This window comes from Schistocerca gregaria, chromosome 6, assembly GCF_023897955.1.
Source record: "Schistocerca gregaria isolate iqSchGreg1 chromosome 6, iqSchGreg1.2, whole genome shotgun sequence".
Taxonomy (NCBI): Eukaryota; Metazoa; Arthropoda; class Insecta; order Orthoptera; family Acrididae; genus Schistocerca; species Schistocerca gregaria.
The window spans coordinates 35,477,303-35,491,059 of NC_064925.1; the positions used below are offsets into that span (position 1 = coordinate 35,477,303).

General features: G+C 37.3%; 1 protein-coding gene across 3 annotated transcripts in view; it reads left to right on the top strand.

Moving 5' to 3' along the window:
• Window positions 1-13,500, top strand: part of LOC126279124 (testis-expressed protein 10 homolog) — a 202,738-nt gene extending 189,238 nt beyond the window's left edge. For all 3 annotated transcript variants that reach the window (XM_049979607.1, XM_049979606.1, XM_049979605.1), the window contains exons 9-10: window positions 207-361; window positions 13,169-13,500. In XM_049979607.1, the coding sequence (XP_049835564.1) occupies window positions 207-361; window positions 13,169-13,362 (349 nt within the window). In that variant the 3' untranslated portion in view covers window positions 13,363-13,500. The remainder of the gene's footprint in view (window positions 1-206; window positions 362-13,168) is intronic.
• Window positions 13,501-13,757: the final 257 nt, after the last annotated feature.

Sequence of the window (13,757 nt, forward strand, 5' to 3'; positions counted from 1 at the left end):
ATGCTGCCTATTAAATAAAAAATACCACACTTTGAAAATGAAAATGGTGAGCTTTCATAAAATTTCCTAATTCACACCTTCAATACATGTAGTTTACGGAACTGACAAAAATTCAGTTCACGTTTCATTTTTACGTTACTTCTTTCTTTTTTTTCTACTTTTTCCATTGTGCAGGCAATAATAAACCAAGTATTTTTCTTCCTCAGGAGTCCATCATTCAAGAAGTGGATTTGTCTGTTACCTGATGAGTTATGCAAAGAGCATGTTCCTTACAAAGTTGTTCAAGCTGTCCATCAGTTGTTATCCCAGAAGAATGTTCTTTTGCTTGAGCAGTTATGTCATAAGATTCACAAAATAATCGGTAAGTCTACTTCGTTCACTGGTTTTACTGTGGTATTTTAGTGTCAGAGCTACTCTGTGACTGATGTTGAAATACTATGTCATGTTAGTACAACTAGCATTCGTTTCTCTCTGTAATTTTACTGCTGTTTCATTTCACGTCCATTGGAAATCAGCTTAAATACACATCATCGGCTTATAATGAAAATCTATCTCAGAAAGCACAAATTTAACAAGAGGTGAAGTAAACTGGTTTTGAGTTAATGAGTTTTGCATTCTATCTGACATAACCTTTATACTTGGTTTTCATTTATAATTGTAGCATTTTGAAATAAAATTATTCGGGTATATTGATTAAGATATTAATGTAAAGATAAATAGAAATAGAATTGTACATACCTAGTGGCGATAAATGTATGCCTGGCTGTTGAAAACTGCTGCAAATTATTAAAACACATAAAACAAACTTCTTGTGCATGGTTTTTTTCATTTAACATGCTCACCTAGCAGTATACATGGTTTCTTGTTTTCCTCACTGAACACAGCACCTCCCATCAGCATACTGATAGTTGAGATACAAATTTTTTTACAGAATAATTATTACGTAAAAAACCTTGGATCTCAATTATTACTTATAAGATGGTTTCATTCTAAGCCGATGATATTTTATATATAACACATGTAATATATGTGACTCTCAATTCACACTATCTTTCACGTAACTGGATTATGAGATTATGGACACATGCCATGATGGTTCAACTTGTCAGCTCAAAATCATTTGTGTACTGGAAAAAAGAAAATTGGAGATGAAAATCTGTGCCGCACATACTGAAGGATAGGATGAATAGTCAGCAAAATACAATATAAATTATGAAGAGACTGGCAATAACAAACAATAGTTTATTTATTGTTTTCAGAATTTGTTTTTGTTCTGAATGAGAAACAGTCAGAAAAGAAAGCTGAAATGAAATGGGGTGTTAACAACTCATATTTTCAAACTATTGGAACACAACTGCCTTTCCCTGGGTAATGGGATAAAGGGATGACTTGTTAGGAGTTGGAAGAAAAATGGCAGGCTTAGTAATCTGCCTACATTTCAGAGTGCAAGCAATAATATAAGTAGAAGAAGAGGGTTTGAATTTGTATCATTATAATTTCTCTCAAATTTCATGCAGAATTTAATACAGTTTCTTTCCTATAAATTATGTGGTTGCTGGAACCCAAAATGTTGTTTTCAAGTTGCTTTGTACACTTGTCTCATGACCATTTTTGAATAATATGAATTGCCATTACCATCCATTATAAAGAAATATATGGCATTACACTTATGAATACAAAACTTTCTGGGATACAATCCATTCGTCTTTCTCTGTAGATTCCATCAAGGAAAACAGTCGGGGTGTGGAATGATTCAAGCCATACATTGACAAAGAAATCATAAAATCTAGATATGCATACTGTATAATGAGCAATCATGTTGCTATTGTGATGCCTGTGCCAACGGAACTTTAGTAACAACCCTGTTACCTCCTCAGTTAAATTAAGTAGCTGCTTTTCAGTTCATATTCATAGATTATTATGTACTTGAGTATTTTGGTACTTTTATTTTTCAAATAAAATAGTTACTATAGTTAATAACATTCTTCCCAACAACAACAAAAACAACAAAACTAGTACTACTACTGCAACTGTTGAAACTACAGGGACTTGCCCGCATGTTGTGACTGAATCTCCTCACACAAGACTATCATATTTATGTAGGCACGTCAGTTTTCTATTGCATCTGTTTACACCATTTGTGTTTCTTTTATCTGCATGTGATCTTCAGCATTTATCTGTCATTAATAAACATCCTGCTATCAGTCTTAGATTTCCAACCTTTTATGAAGTTTCTTCATTTTTTTTCTTGGCATTTATCCCATGTCTTCATGGTGTTAGCATGTTAATTATTGGATTTGGTGATGGTTCTGGTGGAGGGTGCCTGAATTGCTGATGACAGAAACAGCCAAGTGAAAACAGTCAATTCAGTCAGTTGTTGGAAACAACTGACTACTTCAGTTGTAGATTTATGTATCAGGTGGATTAGTCATTTATTCTGTCAAGTGAAACTGTCTGTGCAAACAACTGAGTAAAAACAATCAGTTCAGTTTAGTTTAGTTTTGAATATTGACTGAATTACTCCTTATTTCTTTTGAAGTGACATCAGTCTGTATTTGTTATGTTGGTGGAACCATGTATTCATTCTTTCAGCTGAAACCACTTTCCAGTACTTTAGTTGGCTGGATATCCACTCGTTCTTCTTAGTGAAACCAGCGTTTTTATCATTTGTGGTTAATATTTTTAGCATTTTATCCATCCTCAGCAACTGTAGTTTTATGTGACAAAATAATAAGCAACCAGTTGCACAAAAGAAATTTAATTTTTTGAACAGTTTTGGGCACTTAGTGCCCTTCTTCAGAAAGTTACATGTATTGAGTTATTTGCAGGTGTCAGCATTAAGAGGCTCACAGCAAAATGTTTCTGCGGAGACACTGTGAACCATATGATCACATGATCACAGCACCAACAGTAAAGAAATTAAATTTCTTTTGTGCACATGGTTGTTTATTTTGATTAGTATATTGCTGTGGATTAAGTCTTTCCAAGTGTAACATGTTAACTAACTAAGCTGATGTATCATTGGGGTTCAAAGTTGAGCATAAAATTTCCCTTAGGAGTACATAAAGAAGAAATGAACATTGATAAATTTTAGCGACTGATTGCATTCTGTTTTACTGGAAGGTCCTTATGATGTACATTAATGTGAAACGAATATTTAACACTTATTCAGCGATTTATTTGTGTAGAAAGTAAATGTATCGTGCAGAAAATTAAGTTGGCAGCTACATATGTCCAAACCGTACCCATGCACAAAAAAACTTGTTTAAATTTTACAATCTTGTAGCTATAGTATTTCACAGGCATGAACAATCATAATGTGGAAATGGAGTGATTTATCTGATGTCGACAAAGACACGGTCATTGGTTTTCGGGTCAAGGGTGAGAAAATTTTTGAAACGGCTAAGTTTGTAAACTGTTTGTATGCCACTGTGGTTAAAATATACCATGCATGGCAAAATGGCACTAACCAAAACTGATGCCGAAGCAAATTCAAAACCAGTGCCGAGGTAACTGGTGTAACACGGGCCATAGATGTCGGGCGAATGAAAACTGCAGAGATGTGTACAGTCGAATAGACGTGCAATGTTGAGCAACTGACTGCCCAGATAACTAAGGGGTCACCAACAGTGTCTCCTCAACGACTCATCATGAACATTGTTGTGTACGGGACTCCGCAGCAGGTGTCTGCTTCAAGCACGCATAGTGACTGTTTTCCATCTGCGATGAAGACTGGAATTTGTCCACCATTCCCCCGATTGGATGTTCATTCAGAGACAAAAGCTGACCTTTTCCAGATGAATTACATTTTATGCTGTCTTAGTCAGATGCATGTCGGTTTGTAGGCTCTGAAACATCTGAAGGCAAACACCCTACAACAATTGCCAGAAGGATCCAGGCCAGAGGCCATTCCCTGGGTGATTTTGTCATTCTGGTAGGCATGAGGGATTAACATAAGTATTGATCTATTCTTGGGGACCATGTGCACCCCTACAAGCAGTGTGTTTCTCCTCGGCACAATGGCATCCACGAGCAGGATTATGCAACATTTTACACAGCTTGCCGTGTACATGTGTGGTTCGAAGAGGACTGGTAGAGGTTTACCATACTCCTCTTGCCACCAAACTCCCCAGATTTAATCCCAATCAGGAATGTGTGGGACCACCTCATTCAGGCTGTTCGTGACCCTGATGTTTGCTGAGAGACCTAGTGCAGCTGGCCACAGCACTAGGGTCAGCACGGTTCCGCACCCACGTCGGTACCTTCTCGAACCTCATTGACTCTCTTACTGCATATCTCGCGACAGTCCGCACTGCGAGAGGTGGTTATTTAGGCTATTGGCATGTAGCCAGTATAATATGACTTGACAGTGTAGTTCAGTTCTTTGTACATGTTCATAGCGAACTTTGTCTTGATCAAAATGCTGAAATACATACTGGTCATGGAAATGGGAGAACTCGTATGACTGGGTAAAAAGGAATACTAGAGATAAATTAAATGTGACACACCATATCTGCAAAGGGGATTCATATTTTGAAACTATATTAATTAAAGAAATTCTAAGGAAATTAATGCACAATGGGAAATATTTCTTGCAAACTGACATGCTTAAAAAACAAGTGATTAAGCCACTAAACAATAAAAGAAATATATCTTAAATGCTTTCTGTTTAAGTCATCTTAACATTTACCAAAGGAATTATTGGTGACAAGTTTGAGCCATTGGGGAGAGAGAGACCGAGCTTTGAGAAACTTAAATTAAAAAGAAATTGATTGTTTCTTCAAACATAAATTTATAATGTAGCAGCAGTTATTCACTTTTTCAAACCAACCAAAAATCCATATTTAACCCTTTCTCTGCTAGATAAGTGCTGTTTGTATTCTGTGTTTTTGTTATGGCTGTACTGGTTGCCAAATGCTGGTACCTGTACTGGGAGATGGCGTTCCAGCCTATATGAAATACTTAGCATCAAATTTTTCAAAAAGTATTGGGTAAAAAATTAATTTCTGCGCATCTTTCAGTGTGATATCTTCACTCGATAAAGAACTGAGTTTATTTTTGTTATTCATAATACAAACTACACTGTAAGTAAATTAAGTAAAATTTTGATTGAAATTTTAAAGATTTTTCAGAGGTAAAAATGCATTGCATAAATTTTGCTTATGGTTGATCTCAGCTTGCACTGCAGTGAATGAAATGTGGGTAAGATTTGAAATTTGATTTAAAATTGAGAGCAGAACTATATCTCATTTTGTTCACGAGTTATTGTGTTTTATACCCAATGGATAGTCGGGCATGATGTGCCCAGTTCTGCCCATGCAGACTTGCCAGATGCTTTGAAATAGATATCATCTGTTCTTAAGAAAACTGTTAGGTGAAAAAATGTTATATTTGCATATCTTCACTTCATAAGGGACTGACTTTCTTTTCGTTAATCCCATGGTTAGTGTGCTGAATCAATTTAAGTAAAATATTGCATGAAATTTTAAAGATCTTGCAGAGGTAAAAACACATAGTGTGAGGTTGATTTTAGCTTGCAGTGAATGAAATGTACATAAGATATCGGAATTTTGTTTAAAATTGAGAGTAGAACAATATCCCATTTCATTCTCGAGTTATTTGGTATTATATTCAAAGGAAGGTTGTGTGTGATATGGCCATTTACATCCTTGTGCATCGCGAATCATGCGGTCATACAAATTGTCATATCTTGTAAACAAGTCAAGATATTGAAACCTTTTTTGTTCACTGGGATATGGCAAAAACATGTCCACAGCAGTGAGAGTTTGGTGGCTCAGGACACATTCAGATATCCATAGCCCTCTAGGAAACTAAAAGCAGAGTGCGTATACACCTCCACAACACATGGAGAACTGCGTAGCAGGCCATGTAAACAGGCCCATAGCAGTGAAATGTTAATGCCAGAATTATGAAAAAATCACATTCAAGCAAAGAAATACATGAAGTTTCAAAATGCATCATTTTTAGAAATATACTTGCTATGTACCTCTCTTTGAAATTAGATACATGTCAAAAAAAATGTTGGCAACCCTAGTCTTGGTTTCTTTATAACCAAAAAGAATGAAAAAGTATGTAAATGGAACCACTCAAACCTGGAGACCGAGTGAAAACATTCATATAATTCATATAACTGACATAACTGTCAATATTATGAAAATGATTAAGATTGCTACTCTCCATATACTAGAGATGTTGAGTTGCAGGCAGGCACAACAAAAAGACTGCTAAACAAGTAAGCTTTCAGCTAAAAGGCCTTCTTCTGAAATAGCAGAAAAAAACACATGATGTGGTGTGTGTGTGTGTGTGTGTGTGTGTGTGTGTGTGTGTGTGTGTGTGTGTGTTGTCTATTTCAGAAGTAGACCTTTTGGCGAAAAGCTTACTTGTTTAGCAGTCTTTTTGTTGTGCCTGTCTGCAATTAAACATCTCCACTATGTGGTGAGTAGCAATCTATGCTTTTCATAATATTTTCATGATTAGCTCCTGGTTTTTCCATTGTTTGACAAAACTGTCAGAGACTGCTTGAACAGAAAGAAAGTTAAAACCAGCCTGTTGTCCTATTACTACAGATGACCTTCTGTTGCTGCTGACTCTTTCCTCCTCGTGGATGGAATTTGCGTACCATGATTATGATGATGAAGTTCCATACTCCATGGAGTGTAGGGGACGATGCGGGAAACCCGCACCGCCTTACTAGGCAAGGTCTTAGCGGAGGTGGTTTGCCATTGCCTTCTTCTGACTGTAATGGGGATGGATGGATGATGATGAGGATGATGATGATGATGATGATGATGATGATGATGCACCACCACCTAGTCGTCTCGAAGCAGGAAAAATCCCTGACCCTGCCAGGAATCGAACCTGGGACCCCATGCGCGGGAAGCAAGAATGCTACCACAAGACCATGAGCTAATAGCATAATTGCATGCAAAAGTGTGCGAATCTGGGTATCCGTCTAGTTGGATGTGGGAAACTGCCTAAAAATCACATTCAGAATGGCTGGCACAACAGCACTCATCATTAACCTGCTGGGCAGATCTGATTGAGTGCTGGCATGATTCCCCAAATCCCAGAAGTGGTGTGCTAATGTGTGCAACTATCCGGTGGATCATTTCCAAGCTTTTATGGATAATCTTCACATTCCTCAAGTTCTCTCATTTTTTTTAAGTTCTCTTCTTAGTTTCTGTGATAATTATTCATTTCTTTGCATTACAAGTGACAAGACTATCTTTCCAGCAACTGGAAAAGCTCAAGCCTTAGTTATCATTGACAACCACTTGACTTCCTTTTGTGAATAATCTTGAATGTCGAGTACTGGCATCTCCGTGTGATATTCTGATGGTGAGGCTGTGCCCCCTTGACTTGTCCAGTTTTCTTAGAGGTTCTAATTACTTATTTTTAAGGCACTGTTGTCTTTCCTTCCCTTTGCTACATGTCAGAAACACACTGTTTTGAAGTTGGAGGGGGGGGGGGGGGGAGGTGCAGGAAGCAGATAACTCCCTGTCTGTAGGGTGAGCAGATGGAATGACAAAAGGAGCCAGCTGCTGTGGGGTGTCAGAGAGGCCGTGCAGTGAGAGTACTATTCTTTGACAATGAGTCCTGTGTAGAACCTATAATGAACCAGCAATTGCTTCATCATTTACTTGGCCACGAAAATGCTGGACACAGCAGCCAGGCATTGTGTACTAGTGACTTTATCAGATTAAGAAATAGGAAAAAATGGACACACTGAAATCATTGGATAGCCAGAAACTCATTGTGGCTTAGAAATGAGATTTACGCTTCTTAGCTCCTTTTAATTGTGTGCGGTCTCGGTCTCTATTGTAAACTCTGACACATTCTGCCAACTGTTAACTAAACATCTACCAGCAATTCATAATGTAGTTTTGTGTGTACTTCATTAGCATTTTCTCTCTCCTAGTTCGAAAAATAGGACTTAAAAACAAAAGCTACAGGCAAGAGTTGGGCTCGTAGGATGCATTAGTCATTAAGCGGACAGCAGTGCCATGAAAAGAAAGAGTTCTGACCATTGAACTGTAAGACACCTATTTATTGACTCACTGTGGATTGGAAGTTAAACAGAGGCATCTAACACACTGCCTGTACAGAGAATTAAATCAGAACTGACAAATTTTCAGTTTCTCACTCTTAAATAACACTCACAAAATGTTAAAAGTTGATTTTATCAAACTGAACAAATAATTGAGCAATGAAAAATGGCAGCAAGTATTTATGTTTTTAAATCTGTGAAATTACTCGATGTAAGTCACAGATATAATTATTAAACTGCAATCTTAACACCCCTCCTCACCATAATGATTTTACATTTAATATTAAGAGAAATTAAGATAAACCCAACAAGGTTCTCAAAGCAGTGAATCTAAGGGCTGGTAAGTGTTTAGTATGCCTGCAATCGGGTCCTCCAAATGTTCACACTCGGCAGTGATGTTTTTGCAGTGGTGAAGTTGACGCACAAACATATATCTTAATGTTCGTGTTCCTCAACCAGTGATATTCTCATTTCTTCAGTAACCATGTACAGAAGTGATTACGATGTGATAGCTGGAGTGGAATTTGAATATTGTCCAGCAAGTATTTCAGCTAGAGTAACTCAGCAGCAGTTGTTGGCAGAGCTACATATTCTCCCTCTGTAGAAGACAAAGCAACACTAATCTGTTTCTTTGTTGCCCAACAGACTGTGTCATCAAAAATAGTAACAGATCTTCCTTCTTGTTCCAGTTTGCATGGCATAGGCCAGAAGAACTCCTTGATTCCCTTTTCAATAATGTCATTTATTATCAGTGGTTCCCTTAATATCGCTCTAAACTCTTTTCCAGCATCTTCAGAGTTCTTCTGATGGATTGTTTTGATATCAGCCCAAGAAGTTGACCACAGCACACAAATCTGGTCTTGGTGCTGTCATTGCGTGCATCAAACATCCAGTTGACACTTTGCATAGCTTATTGATCCTTTTTCTCTCCTTTATGCCCAGTCTAACATCTGTAGTTGTCTTGACCATCTTGTATGTTGTATCAATCTTACAAACTCTTCAAATACAACGTTTGGCTCAGATATGTATCTCCTTTGTTCCTTAGAATCTCAATTCCCAAGTATGGTTGCAGTTCTCTCAGTTACTTTATTTTAAACTTGTATTTTAAATCAAATTTCACTCTGACCATTTCCTCTCTGTTATTTCCTGTCATCAGAATAGATCACAATGTAAATGAGAAGTTCCTTTAAAATCGTACAGTAAAGAAATTTATCTGCTTCTGACTGAGTGAATCTTAAGAAATAAGGAATGTGTGAATAGAATGATTCTATGCGAGTGGTGCTTGCTTTAAGCTGTTTAAAGATTCCTGTAACTTGCAAACCAAACCAGTTGTCTTTCAGTTCTTGAGGAATAGCCACTCCTTCAAGAATAACTGTGTATATTTCCTCCTAGAGCAATCCTTGAAGAAAAGCATAAGTGAGAACCAGTCCTTGCTGGATTGCAGTAACTTGCATTATTCTAACAGTTGCAGGTTGAGCCACTGGTGCATATGTTTCCGCACAGCCAAATCTTTTTTTCTGTGAACTCCTGGCACCCAAAAGTCTAGCCTTATGTCTTACGATATTTCCATCCTTGTCCTCCTCCAATTTGAATACCCACTTACTACCATTGGCCTTCCTTCCAGGGGGTAATTTAACAATGGTCCAAGTCTTGTTTTCCTTTATAGAGTCAGTTTCATCCACTTTAGCTTTAAACCAGTATTTCTTACCTTCACAAGCTGCAGTTTCCTTGTAGCTTTTCAATTCAGCATTGATAGACGATTCAGCTTTCAGTGCACGAACAGCATACTCATCCAGGTATTTCAGAAGGTTCCTCTTTTCCTGGTAGAACATCTAACAGTTTCCTTTTCAGTTCCTCTCTGTCATCGGTCAGTTCTGGTATGCCAGTTCTTTTGTGACTCCCATTATTTGACTTAACACTTTCTTCGGTAAAGTCTCTTTTGTTATCACCTTTGTGTTCCTTCTCTGATTATCCCTGTACACGTTCTGGAATCCAGTCCTCAATCAGTGCACTATCAAAGTTAAATCTTCCTTCATAGAAAACAATATTCCTTCCTTTAGCTATTTTTCCTTCCTCTGACATTAAAGTCTGCAGTCAATAGGACAGTAGCCAGTGAAGTAGTACTTCAAGAACTTGCTTGCCAAACTTCCCTGGTTCCTGTGGTACCAGTAGATAAGTAGTGCATCCAAATACTCTCAGCTTCCTCAAGTTAGCTTTCCCATTGTACCACAAAGCTACAGGAACCTTTCCTTCCAGAGCCACAGTTCAGAGCAGTACAAACCGTTTCTGACCAAAAGTCTTATTTAATTTACATTGAAGTAGCAAACGATGAGCTTTCTCAATAAGAATTCTGTTCATTTCCTCCACCATTTTCTGAGGACTATATCTGATTTTAAACTCAAACTGCATTCTTTGTTCTTCAAAAGGTGCTTCAACTCATTCGATACGTGTTCACAATCATCGTGTGATTTTCAAATTGAATAGCCACGGCACAAAACATCTTCAGGTAGCGAGTACCTCCAACTTCAATTCCAGTGCTTAGGCCACTGCGAAATGTATAAAGTCTCTGACGAGGATATACTTCTTTTTGTCAAATGATTACAGTGACGTTGGCCGACACAGGTCACTGTGGATCAACTCGAGATGACTGTGACAGTATGACAGCTGTAATTGTTCTTCTTTGACATAATCTTAGCATCGACTGGTGGGGATTGTTGGTGTGTCCAATTCCATACTGTCAACATGTGACTGGAGGCGTTTAGTACTATCGTAACTCAAATGGCCTAATCTTCTGTGCCACAGTTTCACATGAGATTCAGATGAAGCAGATGACAAGGCTTTACATTGCAAAAAATTTAAAAATATAACTGAGATTCGTTCCTATTTGCAGTGGCAATAGTTTCTTTCCTTTTTTGTTTAAACCGTAAGCTTTTTCAAACATGATGCTAAAACCATTTAATTAAGTTTTCCGTTGCTCCAGTCCAAGAACCAATTTATGTTGTTCATTGATTGGTACTCACGTGATGCTGCAAAACAAAAACCATCTTCCTCCTTGATGTTTGCTGGTTCCCGAGTTCTTGTTTGGTAACTTCACACTTCAGTAAGCCCTTTTGTGACCAGGCTTTTCACAACATTGACCAGTGAAGTTGTATGAGTTCCCCTTGTTGGCATCTGATTGCCCCCCCCCCCCCCCCCCCTCCCTCCACTCAGCGTAAAGTCTTTCTTTGCGAGAGAGTGTTTCCATTGATTACAATAACCACTTCATTGTATTCTGCAGGCATCATTAAAAGTAGGTTGCACACAATGTTGATATCTTTGATAGTAGATTTAGTCGAACATAAATCTTGAATCCATTTATCAAACTTTAGAAAAAGATTAACTGGCATATCATTTGTTGCATTAAATTTCACAATTAACTGTTGTTTTCTCAACAATAGTTGACTAGCAATTGCACAGAGATGTCCACAAAATCAAGAGGTTACCTTATCTTTTGCATATACCAAGAGACCATCTCCAAGGAGTTGAAAGAGATGAGATTTACATTTCCGATCTTGTTTAGCCAGTTCAGGCCCATTTCTCCGGCCGCCTTTTACCTCCAGTAATCATTTGATACCAGGCTGAGTAGACATGGGGCTGTCCCAGAGGGACTAGAACGAGGAAAAATCCCCACCCATATTCAGGATTGATCTAGGAACCTCTAGCGCTCTACTCACTTGACCACCGCGGCCACACTAGCATAAAATATTCTTACAAAATCTTAACTATTTCATTTTGCGAGCAGTAAAAATAAATGATTCAAAGTTAAAAGAGTTGTAACATAATTCATAAGGATATAAGATAATTTTACACATTCTGTTGGTCTGTGTGCTATACGACAGCTGTTCAAAGGTCTTTGACTGGACAGCTGAATCATTGGTTGGCATCCTGTAGCAAGGTATTACAATCTTTGATGGGGAATGACTGTTGACTGATAGCCAGTGAATAGAATTCAGTAAGAGGGTTAAGTGCTGTCAATAATTAGCAAAAATTAGGCCTTTAAATATGTCTGCTTGTGTCTGTGTATGTGCGGATGGATATATGTGTGTGTGCGCGAGTGTACATCTGTCCTTTTTTTCCCCTAAGGGAAGTCTTTCCGCTCCCGGGATTGGAATGACTCCTTACCCTCTCCCTTAAAACCCACATCCTTTCGTCTTTCCCTCTCCTTCCTGAAGAAGCAACCATCGGTTGCGAAAGCTAGTAATTCTGTGTGTGTGTTTGTGTGTTTTGTTCACGTGCCTGTCTGCCAGCGCTTTCCCGCTTGGTAAGTCTTGGAATCTTTGTTTTTAATATATTTTTCCCATGTGGAAGTTTCTTTCTATTTTATTTACAATAATTAGCAATGTTATACAGTGGGATGTATAATGGAGATTCAAGTGTGTTTGACAATGCAGTTTTGCTGCTTGCATGTTTTTAACTCTGTATATTAGCACAAGAATTTTAAGGTATGGAATGCCACATGGACAAAATAGAAAACTATCTATTATATATGTTACTTTGCGAAATGATGATTCAGTAGATTGCTACTCGCCATATAGAGGAGGCATTCAGTCCCAAACAGGCACAGAGAAAAAGAATGACAGAAATATATGTGTGTGTGTGTGTGTGTGTGTGTGTGTGTGTTTTCTCTATTATGGAAGAAGGCCTTTTGGCCAAAAGTTTAAATATATAGCAGTCTTTTTGTTGTGCCTGTCAGTAACTCAGTGTCTTCACTATATGGTGAGTAGCAAACTTTCCATATTGGTTCTGTTCCATACTGGACTTCCCATTGATTAAAATAATGAGTTGTGTGTTCCTTGTTTGTAGCACTTGATAATGGAAGTATGTCTTCCCAAAATGTGTTTTAAAGCAAATAAATTGCTCATTCACACAACAGGTGCATCATAATCATCTTACTGATACGAAAATTTTGTCCTCACTTTCTGTTTGTTGTGCTGTTTCATTCAAGAGAAAAGTATTTGTTTTACGTTTCTCTCATAGATTTATATTTTGTGGGACAAATTATCACTCAATTTTTTTCTTATTAATTGTGCAGTGAGTAATATTTTGTGAATATTTTTTCAGATAATCTGGCATACATTACAATCACTGGCACAGAGAACACTCTTGAAGCAAAAAAATATCTAGGTAATTCAGTGTACTGGGTAATGAACCATGATAGAAGAGTGGCACCCGTAATACAAAAGCACATTCAGAATGATAAACTGGACAAGGAACTGAAAGTCCATATCACTCAAATTTTGGACCTGTATAATTGAGCATGATTCTTACAGAATGTTTTGGAACTATAAATAAAAGTACAGAAACAAACTTTTTTCTGCTGTTTAATTATTAATTCTGTTTAATTGTAAATGTTTAAAAATAAATGAAGCAACATAAAATAAAGTCGAAACCTATCTACTTTTTTTATTTTTACTTTTTTTTTTAAATAAAAATTTCATATCTATAAATTTTAGGCTGCTGAAGAGTTAAAACTTCAAAAAGTATCAGATACACAATACACCTACAGTATTTGCAGTATGCTATTCATGGAAAGGGGCTGAAGAGAATTTTTCTTATACTTATGCAGCACTTACAGCTATAACATGCCTGAAAATTATAAAACTCTTTAATAAGAGAAGAAAGCAGCAGCAACAATGTAAACTGTTCAAAC